The sequence below is a fragment of the Triturus cristatus genome, chromosome 3_1, assembly GCF_964204655.1.
Source record: "Triturus cristatus chromosome 3_1, aTriCri1.1, whole genome shotgun sequence".
NCBI lineage: Eukaryota > Metazoa > Chordata > Amphibia > Caudata > Salamandridae > Triturus > Triturus cristatus.
Window position 1 is genome coordinate 166,671,519 of NC_140583.1, and position 14,163 is coordinate 166,685,681.

At 40.3% G+C, this 14,163-nt stretch overlaps 1 protein-coding gene across 2 annotated transcripts in view; it reads right to left on the bottom strand.

The window, feature by feature from the left end:
* Positions 1–14,163, bottom strand: part of LUZP2 (leucine zipper protein 2) — a 1,193,026-nt gene that overhangs the window by 161,977 nt on the left and 1,016,886 nt on the right. For both annotated transcript variants that reach the window (XM_085646302.1, XM_085646301.1), the window contains exon 10: positions 3,852–3,944. In XM_085646302.1, the coding sequence (XP_085502428.1) occupies positions 3,852–3,944 (93 nt within the window). The remainder of the gene's footprint in view (positions 1–3,851; positions 3,945–14,163) is intronic.

The window sequence follows — 14,163 nt, forward strand, 5'->3', positions numbered from 1 at the left end:
CTCTAAGGAATTCCACATAGTGGCACTCCACCAACTCTGCCTACCCTTAGAAAAAGGAAGTTATATGTTGAGAGTTCTGATCCAAGACAGGAAGCAGATGCCATATCAAAAGTAGAAAAGACTTTGGCTCCTTTTACCATAGAAAGCATTTGAGTGATATTGGGTAAGTGATGTCAGTCAACCCAATTTCTGGAGTTTAGATCTCTCAAATCTACGCACAGATGCAAACTGATTTTGGGTTTGCGAGCCCACACCACCAGAGACACCCTCTCCAAGCCGTCAATGGCCTCATTTATGTCTTGTGTGCACAATTCTTCCAACTCTTCAATTCTGGTATAACCACCAATAGAACCCTTTTAAAAGTTTGTGCACTACAAGTTGCACTTGTTCCTTGAGTTGTATCTTACGTCCTCAAACTTTCCTAACTTATCTGTGAACACTTTACAGAATCTTGCCTCCCATTAACACTCTTCAAGAGCCCACAGAGTCATGCACTACTTCTTCAAAAGCACCTGTTCATAATTATTTGGATCCAAAATCGTTTTTAGATTTTGTTGCTCTAACCAACCCAGAGAGATGGCCCATACTTAGATGCGTACACGATGGCATGGGTGTTTCCTTTGAAAGATACCATTGTATCAAACTTCCCTATACCTCTATGGACTTACCACCACAAGCTACTGGTTTAATGGCAGATTTTCTGAAAACAACATCCTTGTTCTGAAAGTTTTTCCAATCCTCTTTTCCATTCAGCCTAAAAAGGTGACCTTGAGTCAGCCATCATTTTCACACACACACTTCCAACGTCCACCGGACAATAAAGTCTTCTGACCAGTGAGAGATCTGCGGAGACATTCTGAATCTATTCTTTGACATACAAAATTACACTTTCATCTCTCATCTAGAGTCATACACAGTACTAACAAATTGTTCTTTATCCTTTACCGTCTTCTTCCCTTTAGACTTACATATGTTTGCTAAATGTCCCTTTTTCTTACAAATAGCACACAATTTGCCAATAGCAGGACAATAAAATAAATTTCCCAAATGATTTGTACTCCCGCAGCTGTAGGATTTCAAATTCTTAGACTTGACTTTACTCTTCTTACTATGTTTGGATCCCAACTCGCCTACTATTTATTTAGATGACTGGAATAAAGACACTTGTGTCATATAGTATAGGGTGCTGTGCTTTGAATGCCTGCAACTAAATCTATAGCCTTGTTCAAAGTTAAATTGGGAGTGGTCAACAAAATGTCTTGAATCTTCCTGCTATCAGTATGCTCCACTACTTGATAAATTCGTCTTCAATGTCTTTATACTCACATGTCGATGCTAAGGTTCTTAGGGCCCGATTCACAGAACTAACTTAAGACAAAATCCTAAATTTACTACCATTTTCATATTCACAGAAGGCACTTACTCATTTTGGTATTCACAGAAGGCACTTACTCATTTCGGAATTCACAGAAGTTAGGACTCCTAACTTTAGGACTCCTAAATGCCTTCTGTGAATACCGAAAGTCTTAAAATTAGGATTTTTCTCAATTTAGTAGTCCTAAATTTAGATTTAGGACTACTAAATTGAGAAAAATCCTAATTTTAAGACTTTCGGTATTCACAGAAGGCATTTAGGAGTCCTAACGTTAGGAGTCCTAACTATGCTACTACTAAACTGAGAAAAATCCTAATTTTAAGACTTTCGGTATTCACAGAAGGCATTTAGGAGTCCTAAAGTTAGGACTCCTAACTTCTGTGAATACCGAAATGAGTAAGTGCCTTCTGTGAATACCAAAATGAGTAAGTGCCTTCTGTGAATACCACAATGGTAGTAAGTTTAGGATGTTGTCTTAAGTTAGTTCTGTGAATCGGGCCCTTAGAGCCCATACATAACCTTCTACAGTTTCCCCATGCAATCAGTGTCATCTGAAGAATATTTGCCTTTCCATAACCACATGTTTATGGGGTTTAAACTCCACATCTAACATTTTAAGCACAGATGCATGTTCATCTTCAACACCTCCTTCACCCATTGCAGTCTGAGATGGAAGATGCTTTAAATATCTTTCTACCTTCCGGACCCAAACAATGCTTTAAGAATGCAAACTTATTTTTATGAGTAAAATCATCAATAACTTCCAAGTATGACTCAAACCCCTTCTGCCATTACTCCAAATCTATTGAAGGATTTCCAAGACTAGGAAGAAATGAAGGTGGAGGAATTATACTTTGCTGCATATTCCGCTCAAACATGCTGTAACCCTGCCCAAACGATATAAGTATTATATGTATTATTTTAACAACCACCCTAACATAGCATATTTTGCTTCGAATGTACCATACTGGTGAAGTTGTCGTAATATTATAATTCAGTAGAGCGCAAAACACAATGGCTCTGTCCACATGCCGCTATGCCATATATTATAGTGCCAAAAGTATATGAGCAAACCTGGATGACAGTATCTGGATGGCACAGAAGGATATGGTGTGTGTATTTTTAACTACACAGCGACCATGCTCTAAAGGAAATGCCCAAAGTACCTGAGAAAGAATCCTGGTCCTGGATGACCAGAATGTTACGGTGTGCCCATCACCGAAAGGACAGCAACTATGCTGTAAGAGAAACTTGCTACCTTCAATAGGTGTGCACATGTACCTTTTAAAACTAATCTGCACTTCAGGATGTGCGCATCACCGGGTGCACAAATGCACTTACAGTCAGGATATTGTGAGTTAAAGTGTGCACGTTACTGAACTCATGCTGCACCTTTCCTTAAGGCGATCGCCGCGAATGATGATATCAGGAACTAGACCGCTCCCAACAAAGCTACCACAGCAACACAGGCCGCAGGCCAAGATGGCCTCCAATGTGGTGTGCGCACGCCATAGCGAGTGCTGAACTGCTTGCTGTCTGGGGTCGCCGTACACTCAAGATGGCCACGCTGTGATGTGTCATGCTGCATTTAGCTGGCACTGAACAACTTACCATCTGGAGTGGCCATACACTCAATATGGCTGTGACGTGTCACTATGACTCACCACTGACATGTAGTGTGCGCTGCGCTTTGACCAAACAGGCCCACTCTCGAACAACCTGAATTTGGCAGCAGATGTGTCCTAGGCAGTGGATGTCTCCTAGGCATAGACCCGAGACGTCTCTCAAATCTGGTGACCGCACAGCAACGATGATTGCTCGAGTGAGAGAAATGTCACAAGAGAATGCCAGAAACGCACCAAAGGCCCTCCTGTGTCCTGCACACTGACAGCCCTGCTTGTCAACTTATTGTCAGTGAAAGGAGTCTAATTTACTTTTGAAAGTTTTACGTCTTTTTATTGTGCTCCTTCTTCTATGTTCAAGTTAACAGCAATCTGGCACATCTTCAAATGAGACATTTCACAGCCACACTATGATGTCATCCGTCCATACACAAGTTGTTCATTCCAAGTACATTCCAAATGAGAACCCAACACATTGTTCATGGAACATGGCTTCAATTACATATATATACGCCGTCTTCTGGGAAGGTGCTAGAATCTCTTTAATACAGTCACAGTGAGAACTGATGGCTTGTTAAGTCCTCAATAAATCAAATCTCTTCCTCTGTGTCCAGTTTACAAAATTCTCCTAACCACTCTAAATAATCCCTTTTGGAAAATCAAGTTTATAATAATTGTAATGCCCCATCAAAAGCCCAGCATTGATCAAGAGTATTAAATAGCTGTGCTTCTGGAGTAGGCACTGCTTAGGATATCAAAAAGTAGGCAGTTTCATCTTCGGTTTCACTCAAGCTTTAGTTTTAACATGAACCTTGCTGGGTTGTAAATTACAATCTCAAACAGATTAATCTTACATCTTGAGGATCGCAGTCCTGCGGGCTTGGATTTTGCTTCTTTATCGATTGTCTTGCAATCTGCTCTTTATTTTCTGTGATACTCCTTTGGGCCTGGAAGAAAAAAAAAGTCAAGATAGTTGAAAAACAGTTTTCAATAATTCCGGAAATATACATTGACAAAAAAAAATAGTTGAACAAATAACTGACGGTCAAAGAGATCAATCACTTTTCTTCCTCTCGAATCCCATGCTACATATTGGGGGCACAATCCATAAATGAGTCAATCAGGATTTATAAAGCACGCTAATCAGCTAATAGTTTAGGCAGGCCCTTGCAGTTCCTGGAGGCTCATTGGAACAGCCAGGCAGTGGATGCCATGCCACAAGGCCACATTAATGCATTGCCCTATTCATTTTCAAACAATACTTGTAACTCAGACTATTTTTTCACCTTAGCTAAGGTTTGAAAAAACAAAGGAATGAAGTTAGCTGTTTCACAGATTCTTCAACTTTATGTGAATTAATTGGCAATCATGATGTTCAAGTGGAGAGCATGTTGTGTGTTCCACAGAAAGTAATGGCTTTAATGTGCCTCAGTGCCAGTGCGCTGAAACTCGAAAATAGTGGTTCTTAACCTGTGGGCTCGTCAGGGGTTCGCCGTGCCTGCTCAGGGGTTTAAATATATGAACAGATTGATTAAGTGAATATGAATAATAAAGCAAACTGTTCGTTTGAAAATGTTAAAATGTTCCTTGAATGTGAATGAGTTTGAAATTGGAGGCAAAGATTTAAGTTGGTATCCTTAAATTGATTTGTGGGAGAGTGCAAGGGTATCAAACAGAATATAAACATAGTATGAAGGATGGGTGGCCTCAATTGAATTTTAAAAAAAACTCCAACCTTCCTATTAACAGAAGAAATGTTGATATGTTTAATATGTTTTAGTGAATACAATAAAATATTGGATCATTTGTGTACTTGTTTTAGGATTTATTGTTTCTTTAATTTTGTGCATTGCTTTGGGGTTCAAATCACAGAAATTGCTTAAGCCGAGGGCTCAGTGGGGGGGGGGGGATTGGTCACCAGATCCCAGTTATGATTAAGTGGTGTCATCAAAAGTCTAAAGGTAAGAACCATTGCTCTTTAAGGTATATATCTGGCTCACCCACAATTGGCATAAGTTAACTTACTTATAAGTCCTTGGTATAATGTATCAGGGGCAAACAGGGCCTGTAAATAAAAGTGTCCCTCAATGGCTGCAGTACTTATTGTGCCACCACAAGTATGACAAAGCAAAACAAGATTCTCTACCTGCCATTTCCTGCTGGCGGAGCAGTCTTTAACTGCTGACTCAACTTTGCCATTTAAAGTAATGGCAAAGCACAGAGCATCCTTCTTAATATCTGCAGATCACCCCCAACACAAGCCTACTGATGCCTGAAGACAGAGTGTCTTATATTAAAAAGATGGACATGTGGTTTAGTAACTTTGCATGTCCTGGCAGAAATGTTGACTTTTGTACTGTGGAAGTGCTAGTAGCCTCATTGCTGTGTAAAGAATTACACACTGATAACTTCTGAATGGGACTACTAAATACTGATATTTCAAGGTATCAAAAGTATCGTTTCATTAAGCACAACTTTAATCAATAGTAACATTTGCTCAAATGGCAACCTTAGGAAGGTGCCACTTTGTTGCCGAAAGTTTCCTGTGACTGTTCCCAGTTGGACACACGTTGCTGTCCTCAAGACAGGAACGTGGAAAGGAAAGAGGTGCGAATGACTCTCAGGAAGGACAACAAAAGGCCTGCCACTGCAAGGGGTTTAACCTCTTCCTGGAAGGAAAGCCAAACAGGGTGTGAGCCCAAACATCGAGCTTCAAATGGGAATCCACCTTTGAAGGACAAATGGTAATCACACCCAAGAGGGGCTGCTCTAATGTTTTAGCAGACTGGCAGGCATCTTGGATAGTAAGAGAGTAGTTGTTGCCAAACCGTTTTTTTTTCTGTGGGCGTGGAGTCCCTACATAGCCAAACCTCTAGGATGGACTAAAGAGCTACACACACAAAGAGAAGGGATCTGCCATGTTGGGAGTGGGTAGAATGGTGCATACTGTGATAACTAGATGCCACATTTTGCAGGAAGTTGTCACTAGATGGGAAGGGACTTGGTAGCCTATTGGCTAGCAGTTCCTACAGCCACCGAGAGCAAGCGATAGGTATACAAGTGCCAACCCTGATACCCAGATCAGGTCGGTCAAAGAAGAACTGCCCTGCTGTTCCCTGGGCCCAGCAAAAAGAGGTTTCCACACAGACTGGACAGCACCTGCTACACCTTCGGCTACCAAAGATTGGACTGTGCCTGTTGTGTTTTGCTCAAGGAAAAGTCTTCCCCGGCCCTCCTGACTGAGAAGGTGACTCCTAGTATCAGTTGGATGACTCCCTGATTCAGCCACAGTGGCATAACAGCTGAAGAAGCCTGCCTTGGTGAGTTGGTAGCCAAGAAGGACCACTGAAGTGCACCCTGGGACCCTCAAAAGTTGCACCTGAGTCTGATCGAACCAGGAGAGTCATCATTGATCAGTTTGTTTGCCCATCAAGGAAGTTACTGCCAGTTAAGGGAAACACTGGTTTCACTGTAAATGGGGACCAGTAGACAAGTGGCAATTGTTTTTTTGATGGCCTTCACCCAGACTTCGAGGGATATGGCCCCCTAAAGCCAAAGCCACCCCAATGTGTTCGTGCACAGAGAGGGTCAAAGGAAGACCCCCAATACCAGCTCAGCATCCTCAGCATCCTTGAGCATCCTAAGCATCCTGGATCCACTACTTCAGGACCACTCAATTGATTGTACTGGGAGTTCAACCATCGACCCTGACCCAGGACTGGTGACTGCTTCAACTGAGAGGTAACTGTTCACGTAGAACTTATTGGTCCCTGTGTTTGGCTCCATACTGGAGCTGGTCACCACAAGAGTGCATTATAACCATTTTTAGGTTATTTGCTGTGGCTAACCCTAAACTGTGAGTCGCAGTTACAACTATTTATTGCTCTAAGAGAAAAGCTGAAATGTATTGTGTCTCTGCTGGATGTTTGTCATTAAAGTGTATATTTAAAGATAAAAAACAACCATTTTTCATAAATTGGTGCTGGATTTTCATTGTGTTGCATTTTCTTCTCTTTGAACTGTTTTGGTACTTCCAAATGCTGTATACATGTTCCTTGGATAAAGCCTGACTTCAGTGAGCCACACCTACCAAGGAGCAAGTGAAGGTTTTGCAAACTGATTGCACCTAATAGCAAATTGTGACTTCATTACACTGTGAAGTTGTGCAACTACACCATATAATAAACCACTTTCTTCACAACAGTTTAGTCTATTTCCTATTTGGAAATAATCCTGTTGTGTTTTACTGCTTTCCACTGCAAGATATCTGCAAGCAAACAGACTGGTAACATTTTTTGATAGTGCTCCACCTGTTTTGCCAAATATTCAGCAATCTGAGATCTCCTATTACTCATCACAGGTGTTATTTTATTTTTAAATCCAGACCTGAAGCAGGTCCCTGACTAATCTGACCATTAAAATCCTTTTGACACGCCCTTCTGATTCTACATAAACTTCCTTTCACATCCTTTCCTAACTACATGAACTCACACCCAAAAAATTAAAGCCAATTAAACAGTGAGAGATGTAAGGAGAATGACAGTGCCACACAAATCTCAGAGTGTTGACGATGACTGCTAGGTAACTTTAATATTACCATCTTCATCCCATTCCATTTTCTAAACCTTACTACATAAACTAGTGCGAAGCAAAGGAAGTTGGATCTGTGCTTGTAGAAAATAGTGCCATACAGCTCAAATATCAAAGTGGTGACCCTACTTTAATAAGCTACATACTCAAAAACTGCTACTCTGCAGTACAATACCACTGTCTGACTCTTCAATGAACACTGGGACATGTGGCAACTTGCCAATTGGCTAGGTATGCACATAAAAATGTAGAGGCAGCAGCATGTGTGGAATATGCCTGAACTACAACTGGAATACATGATCTGGAGTTACCATGAAAATGCACATTTACCTAATTGGCACAATACCAAAAAGGGCGTAAATAACAATGGTCACATTTCTAAAGCAATAGTCATTGTATTACATTTATGTACTCCTTGTAGTGCCCCCCCCAAAAAAATGTCATCCCTATCTGGTTTGCTGGTCTTATGACTCTGTGCACTTTATCCATGCTACACTGGAGTAAAGTGCCTGTGGTCCCATTGGATCACTCCTGATTACAATATTTAACTTGGTTATAAGATCCTTGTACATCGTGTAAAAATTACATTCAACACATGGAAGTTAGATGCCACCCTTGAAGTTAAATCTTATCCACAGAGTGGGCCTGTAAACATGGCTTCAGACCTACCCTACGTAGGCAGACTACAGCAGCTTCAAACATTGCTGTCAAGCTTGTTTTTATAGGCGGGAAACCCTGCAGTTCAATATTAATAAGTCACCCATAAGTAAACCTTGTCACTCACAAAGTTTGGTGTCTGATAATTAAAAGAACATATCCAAATTAAAGTTGGCATGTTTCTACAGTGATTAGCCCTGAAAAAGATTTTCACTTGCAGGGCTGTAGCTAGAGCCTAGAAAATGTGAAAGTACTCAATATAAGCTTTAAACTGATACGTTTGACAGGAAATGGCTAAAATAGTCATTCAAAGACTATTTTTCAATTTCTTAAAAGTCCAATTCATTTGTGAAGTTGGATTTTTATATTTAGTTAGGAAAAGTAACTTTTAGATAATTACCCTTTCCCAGCCTGAAACTACTTGAATCCAATTTGCATTAGTCTTCTAGCAGCTGCCCAGCCAGTGCTTTAACTTATTGAGGTGTCGAAACTGCTCCAAAAGCAGAACAATGGGTTATGCCTTGCAGTATGATTGATTGGGTGTGAATCTCTATCAGCTCATGAAGGACAGTTGGGGTGGGACCAGGAATTTCATTAACTAGAAAGGGACAGAGGAGAAGCCTTTGTATTCATAGTTTAGTTTAAGGGAGACATAAGAGGGAACATCTTTGTCCACAAGGCCCACATTAGTGAGGATGGCAGCCAACCTAGTGAAGGAAAGCTACACCCAGAACTGGTTTGAAGAGGACAAAGGGGAGGGACTGCTTATTTCCCTTGCTACACCCTCGGGTGGACAAAAAGACTCGGCATTAGGGAGGAAGGACTCGCCCATCTTTGACTTTAGGAATTAAATATATGGATGGATTATTTGCAAGTAAGGCAAAGAGAATGTGCTGCTAAAGTGGGGAGGGTTTTCCCCCAGAAACATTTCCCCCATTGGTTAGGGAGTGTCCAGGAGTCACCCCATACCCACTATCTAGTGCCAACATTAAATGTGGCACCTCAAGAAATCCCCCACAGAACAACTTTGGAACCTGCAATAGAACAGAAGATGACTTGCCTTGATTTCTTTGAACTGGTAAGAGCCTGGAAGGACTTGACCTACTCATTCATTTACCCAGGGTAATAAATGGACTCCAAAGGTCAGTTGCTCACCTCGTATGTGGCTACAGAGACAAACATCTCCAAAAGACCATTTCTGACCAGTACCTTGCTGGTGGCCTTTACTGAAGTGAGCCTTAGCTTCTAAGGGTCACTTATACAGTCCTGGGAGACTTATAAGTGACCAGTGTAGCTGTTCCACAATTCCTGAAAAGTTGGGACTTACATAATGTTCGGTATTTCAAGACCTCCTCATCCATTAGTAGGACCTCACTGCAAAAATTTCAGATTTCTGTGCAATTGTGTTGGATAAAATTCACTTATTCCCTGCTGGAGGATTTTGAGCTCTATAAAAGTTAGATCATTACATCTTTGATTAGTATAAACTTGCTTGGTGGTATCCTACGTGCATTCCATCACAGTCGGCCTGAAATCATAATGAAGTCTTGGACTACACTTCTATTGACTCTCAATAGTGAATGTCTGGCACATTTGTATTGCTCATAAATGTAAATCTCCTGTTTCCCTTTCAGATTTTTGATGTCATTTTGTTAATTAAAATGTACTCTATTATTCTAATTTGGGTTAGGCATTTTTAATTTTCGGTGTTTTGACCTTGCCCTAAGCTAAGCCTGTCCGCTCTGTGTCATAAATATACGGGGGTTGAGCTCAAGTTTAATGACTATGGGGTTCACCATGACCAGCCAGTGTTATTATTCATTGCGGGAGGCAATTGTGCACCCCCAAACCAAAAATAATACACTTTCTTGCAGTGCTTGCTACCCCTGATGAGGCATTGAAGTACTTTTCACTTGGCAGCAAGCTACTCCAGAACCCACAATTAAATGGATATTGGTTATTGTTGGATTACTGGGGTTAGTTATATGCTCTGAAGGAGACAATTCCATGCATTTAATCCAGTGTATTTGTGGTGGGATAAATGAGTAGGAGTAAGGTGTGATCATTAGGGGTGCTTTGTGCGTTGTGCAGGTAGTTGTTGGGATAGTAGAAAATCTAAAGGAGATTAGGTATTGTTAGGTTGCTAGTTATGACCTTCAAATGAGAACAGGTTATGATATTTGAGATGAGGTATTGTAAATTTGCAGAAATACAATAATAGAGATTGATGCATAGATGCCCTGGGATGGCGGTCCTCAGGGCCATCTATGGCTCCAGGAGGAGGGAAGCGTGGCCCCCTCCATATTCTAATTTGCCCCGGGGAGGTGGTGGTCCCCAGGGCTGCGAAGGAGGCCACGGGAACTGACATCCCCCCAAAAAAGTCCCAGGGAGTCGGCGGTCCCCCATGCAGCGGGGGAGACCATTTGTCCCCCATATCTATTTTAAAAAGAAATGCTGGGGAGGTGGTGGTCCATGGGTCATCAGTAAGGCCCAAGAGGGGAGGGCATGTACCCCTCTCCTTTATCACAATGCCCACGGGACCTGGCCTATTTTGGAAGCCCACACTTTGTTTTTTTTAAAGGTTTAGGCGGGATCTGCAGGTCTTGCCAAATGTTAAAAAAAAAAATGTGGGCCCTGCTGGGTCACTGTGGGTCTCAGCTTGCTTCTACCCTGCCCCCTTCTCTTTTGTTAATGTTTTTTCTGCGACTCGGTTAAACCGAGTCACAAAATGGCTGCAAACTCTTTCTGGTTTGAAGTGTTGGCAGTCAATCAGATCTCAGCACAAAATTGGGAGGGGTCGCGGATCCTTCACGTCCCTATATATACAACTGGAAATTTCTTTAAATAACTCCAGAGCAACTGATTGGATTTATACCAATTCACAACAAGGTCACTTTCTGGACCAACAGCTACCTTTCTGCTAAATTTGGTGTAATTCCATTCAGCAATTTAGGTTGTAGCCTTGTTTAAAATTTCCGATGGAAATTAACATAGGGGAAACATGTTTTTGGGCCCCCGTTTTGTTCAGACCCAGCTTGACGGATCACCCCAAAACTTTCAAGACAGCAGCTGAAGTGAGGGTTAAAATAGTTTGAAAAAATTTGCAAGGATTCATTAAACGACGCTAAAGTTATTGGGAAATCAAAAAATGCTCTTCCTATGGAAACCACATCCTAACTATAACTACCTACTGGTGACTGGCACACGTGTTTCTGCTTTTAGCCTTTATCAATGTTGGCTAACTGCATTTACAATGTATTTAATCTCAAAACACTTATTTTCATTGGTCAGCTGTGACAATCATGGAAATAGGGAAAGGACTTTAAACACATACAGTCTGTAAATACGGCGGCCATTTTGGATGGTTTAGAAATATTAAAAAGTCACACTTCCAACCATTATACTTCCTTTAGATTTTATAGGAGGCAATGTAATAATCACATCTCATAATTCATTTTTAATTGCACGCTCAATATCTAGCAGTTCTGCGTGCCTAAAAATCATCCAATGTGTATATCTTGTCTCTTCATTCATTTTGATAACTGATAGGCAATAAATATTAGGCAGTTATACTTGAGTCTTTATGAAGCCCTGAATGGGCAAATCTCCAAATTCTTGAGAGGTACCCCAATTATCCAATATTTCTCTTCCTCTACTTTCTGAAGCTATAATCATATTTTTATGTTCTTAAGTAATAGTATTTGCTATTACCCCTGAATGGGCAACCAACGATCAATTCCCTACTAGTAACTATTGGTGGCATACCAAATATCAATGCCACCTTATGCTACTCTTGCTGCAAACCTATGTTTTGGACCTATTCCTATTTTAAAAATTCCTTTCATTAATCATTCCATAAGCCTATGTAGATCCACATCTCTTCATCACTGTTAAGGCATCTTGGGCTCCTAATCTGCATTTCAATGATATATTTTTATTTGAGTTGTCTTAGTTTGTGAACCCTGTCTTCTCCCCTCTCATAATTTTGAACTTGGAAGGTTTCTATTCCCCTGATGGTGTACCTGAAAGTGTCTTGCTACAGGATATGTTGTGTCAGCATTTGTTATTGCACACATAAGTTCTAAGACTTTTTTCTTGGCGGTGTGTACAGTACTTTCTATGTATTTTCTCTGGCATGGACATATTAGACAATATACTACAAAACTGGAATTACAGTAAAATAATTTTGTAATGTGCTTGCTTCTCTACTACCAGATGAGAGTACAAGGCGCATTGCAGCATTTTAGAAGCTCCTGTGTTCTGCCAATGTTGTTTTAAATTCATGATTCCCTTTGTTTCTCACTACTGCTTTTTCACAGCATACTAACAGCTCAAATATTCTCTGAATATAAACTCATGCAAGTGCTCTATTTTTGCAGCCCTACATGTTGTCTGGCTGTCATTCCTTCTTTCTTTCTTTTGTTGGTTCTTTCTTTATTTCTTTTTTCTCTTCTATTTCTTGTTTTCTTTCTTTCCTTTCTTACATTTTCCTTTCTTTTTTATATTGTGTTTGTCTTTCTTTCTTTCTTTCTTTCTTTCTTTCTTTCTTTCTTTCTTTCTTTCTTTCTTTCTTTCTTTCTTTCTTTCTTCCCTTCTTCTTTATTACCTCCCTCTTTCTTCTTTCTTTCCTTTGTTCCTTCTTTCTTTCCTTTTTATTTCTTATGTTCCACTTCCTTCCTTTCCTTTTTTCTCATTTTCTTTCTTTCCTTCTTTTCTTTTTCTTTTCTATATCTTTTCTTCTTTCCTCTGTTTTTCCCATGTTCTTCCCCATTTCTTTCTTGCCTTCCTCATTCTTTATTTTCTTCTTTCTTTCTTGCCTTCCCCCGTCCTTCCTTCCTTCCCTCTTTCTTTCTTTCCTTCTTTCTTTCTTTCCTTCTTTCTTTCTTTCTTTCTTTCTTTCTTTCTTTCTTTCTTTCTTTCAAGGCAGTTGGCTAGCATTCAATGCCAAAAAGACTGGATTTTATAAGTCTGTGTTAGCAAAGATAATTTGATGTTGCTAATATTATGTGTAATACATAATTACCTATAGGGATTTTCAGACAGGCTTTGTCCATTAATCTGTGGCTTTGTCCTTCATGTTTTCCTTTCAACCAATCCATCATGCATCAAGTCCTCCCTATTTATGTCAGCACATTTCAGCCAATGAGTTACTGGATTACTGTCCATTCACAAGGTGAATATAAACACAAATTTTTTGAGACCACAACAAAATTGTTGCCTTTATCCAATGTTTTGTTTAGATTAATGATGGCCCAGCAGCTTCCCGAGCAGTACATTTTTTGCAAAAACAATGACTACACAAAACAAGAATTGCCGAAAGGCTGGCAGCCAACACATGACCAACTGACTTTGTTAAAACTTGTTTAAAAAAAAAAAAAGAAGCTTTCCTCAGCATTTGACATGATCAAACATGAAAACTTGATTGCTCTTCTTCAACATAGGATGGGTCTTTCGGGTCATGCCTCTTTTTTACTGAACCGACAACAAAGAATCAAAGTTAAACATTCCCTTGCAACTAATACCCCAGTCACTATTGGAGTTCCTCAAGGCTCTGCACTTTTGCCCACTCTTTTCAACCTTTTTATGGAACCCCTCTCTCATATGCTGAACCGTTCTAACATTCATTACCACATGTATGCTGATGACAAGCAACTGAACTTGAAGATCTCCACTTCAGAGGACATTAAAACCATAAATGATGCAAACTCACAATAGTTAGCCCAGAACCATTGTTTGTTAAATACTCTCAAAATTGAATTCCTTCTGATTGCCCCTTCCACAACACCTCTGCACCTACCCTGGAGTGGCTTTAACAAATCACTGCTCTTAACTGCACCCCTCATGTTGTTTACTCTGCTAAATCGTTAGGGGTTACCTTGGACAAGTACCTAAATATGCAAGCTCACATCAGTTCAACTT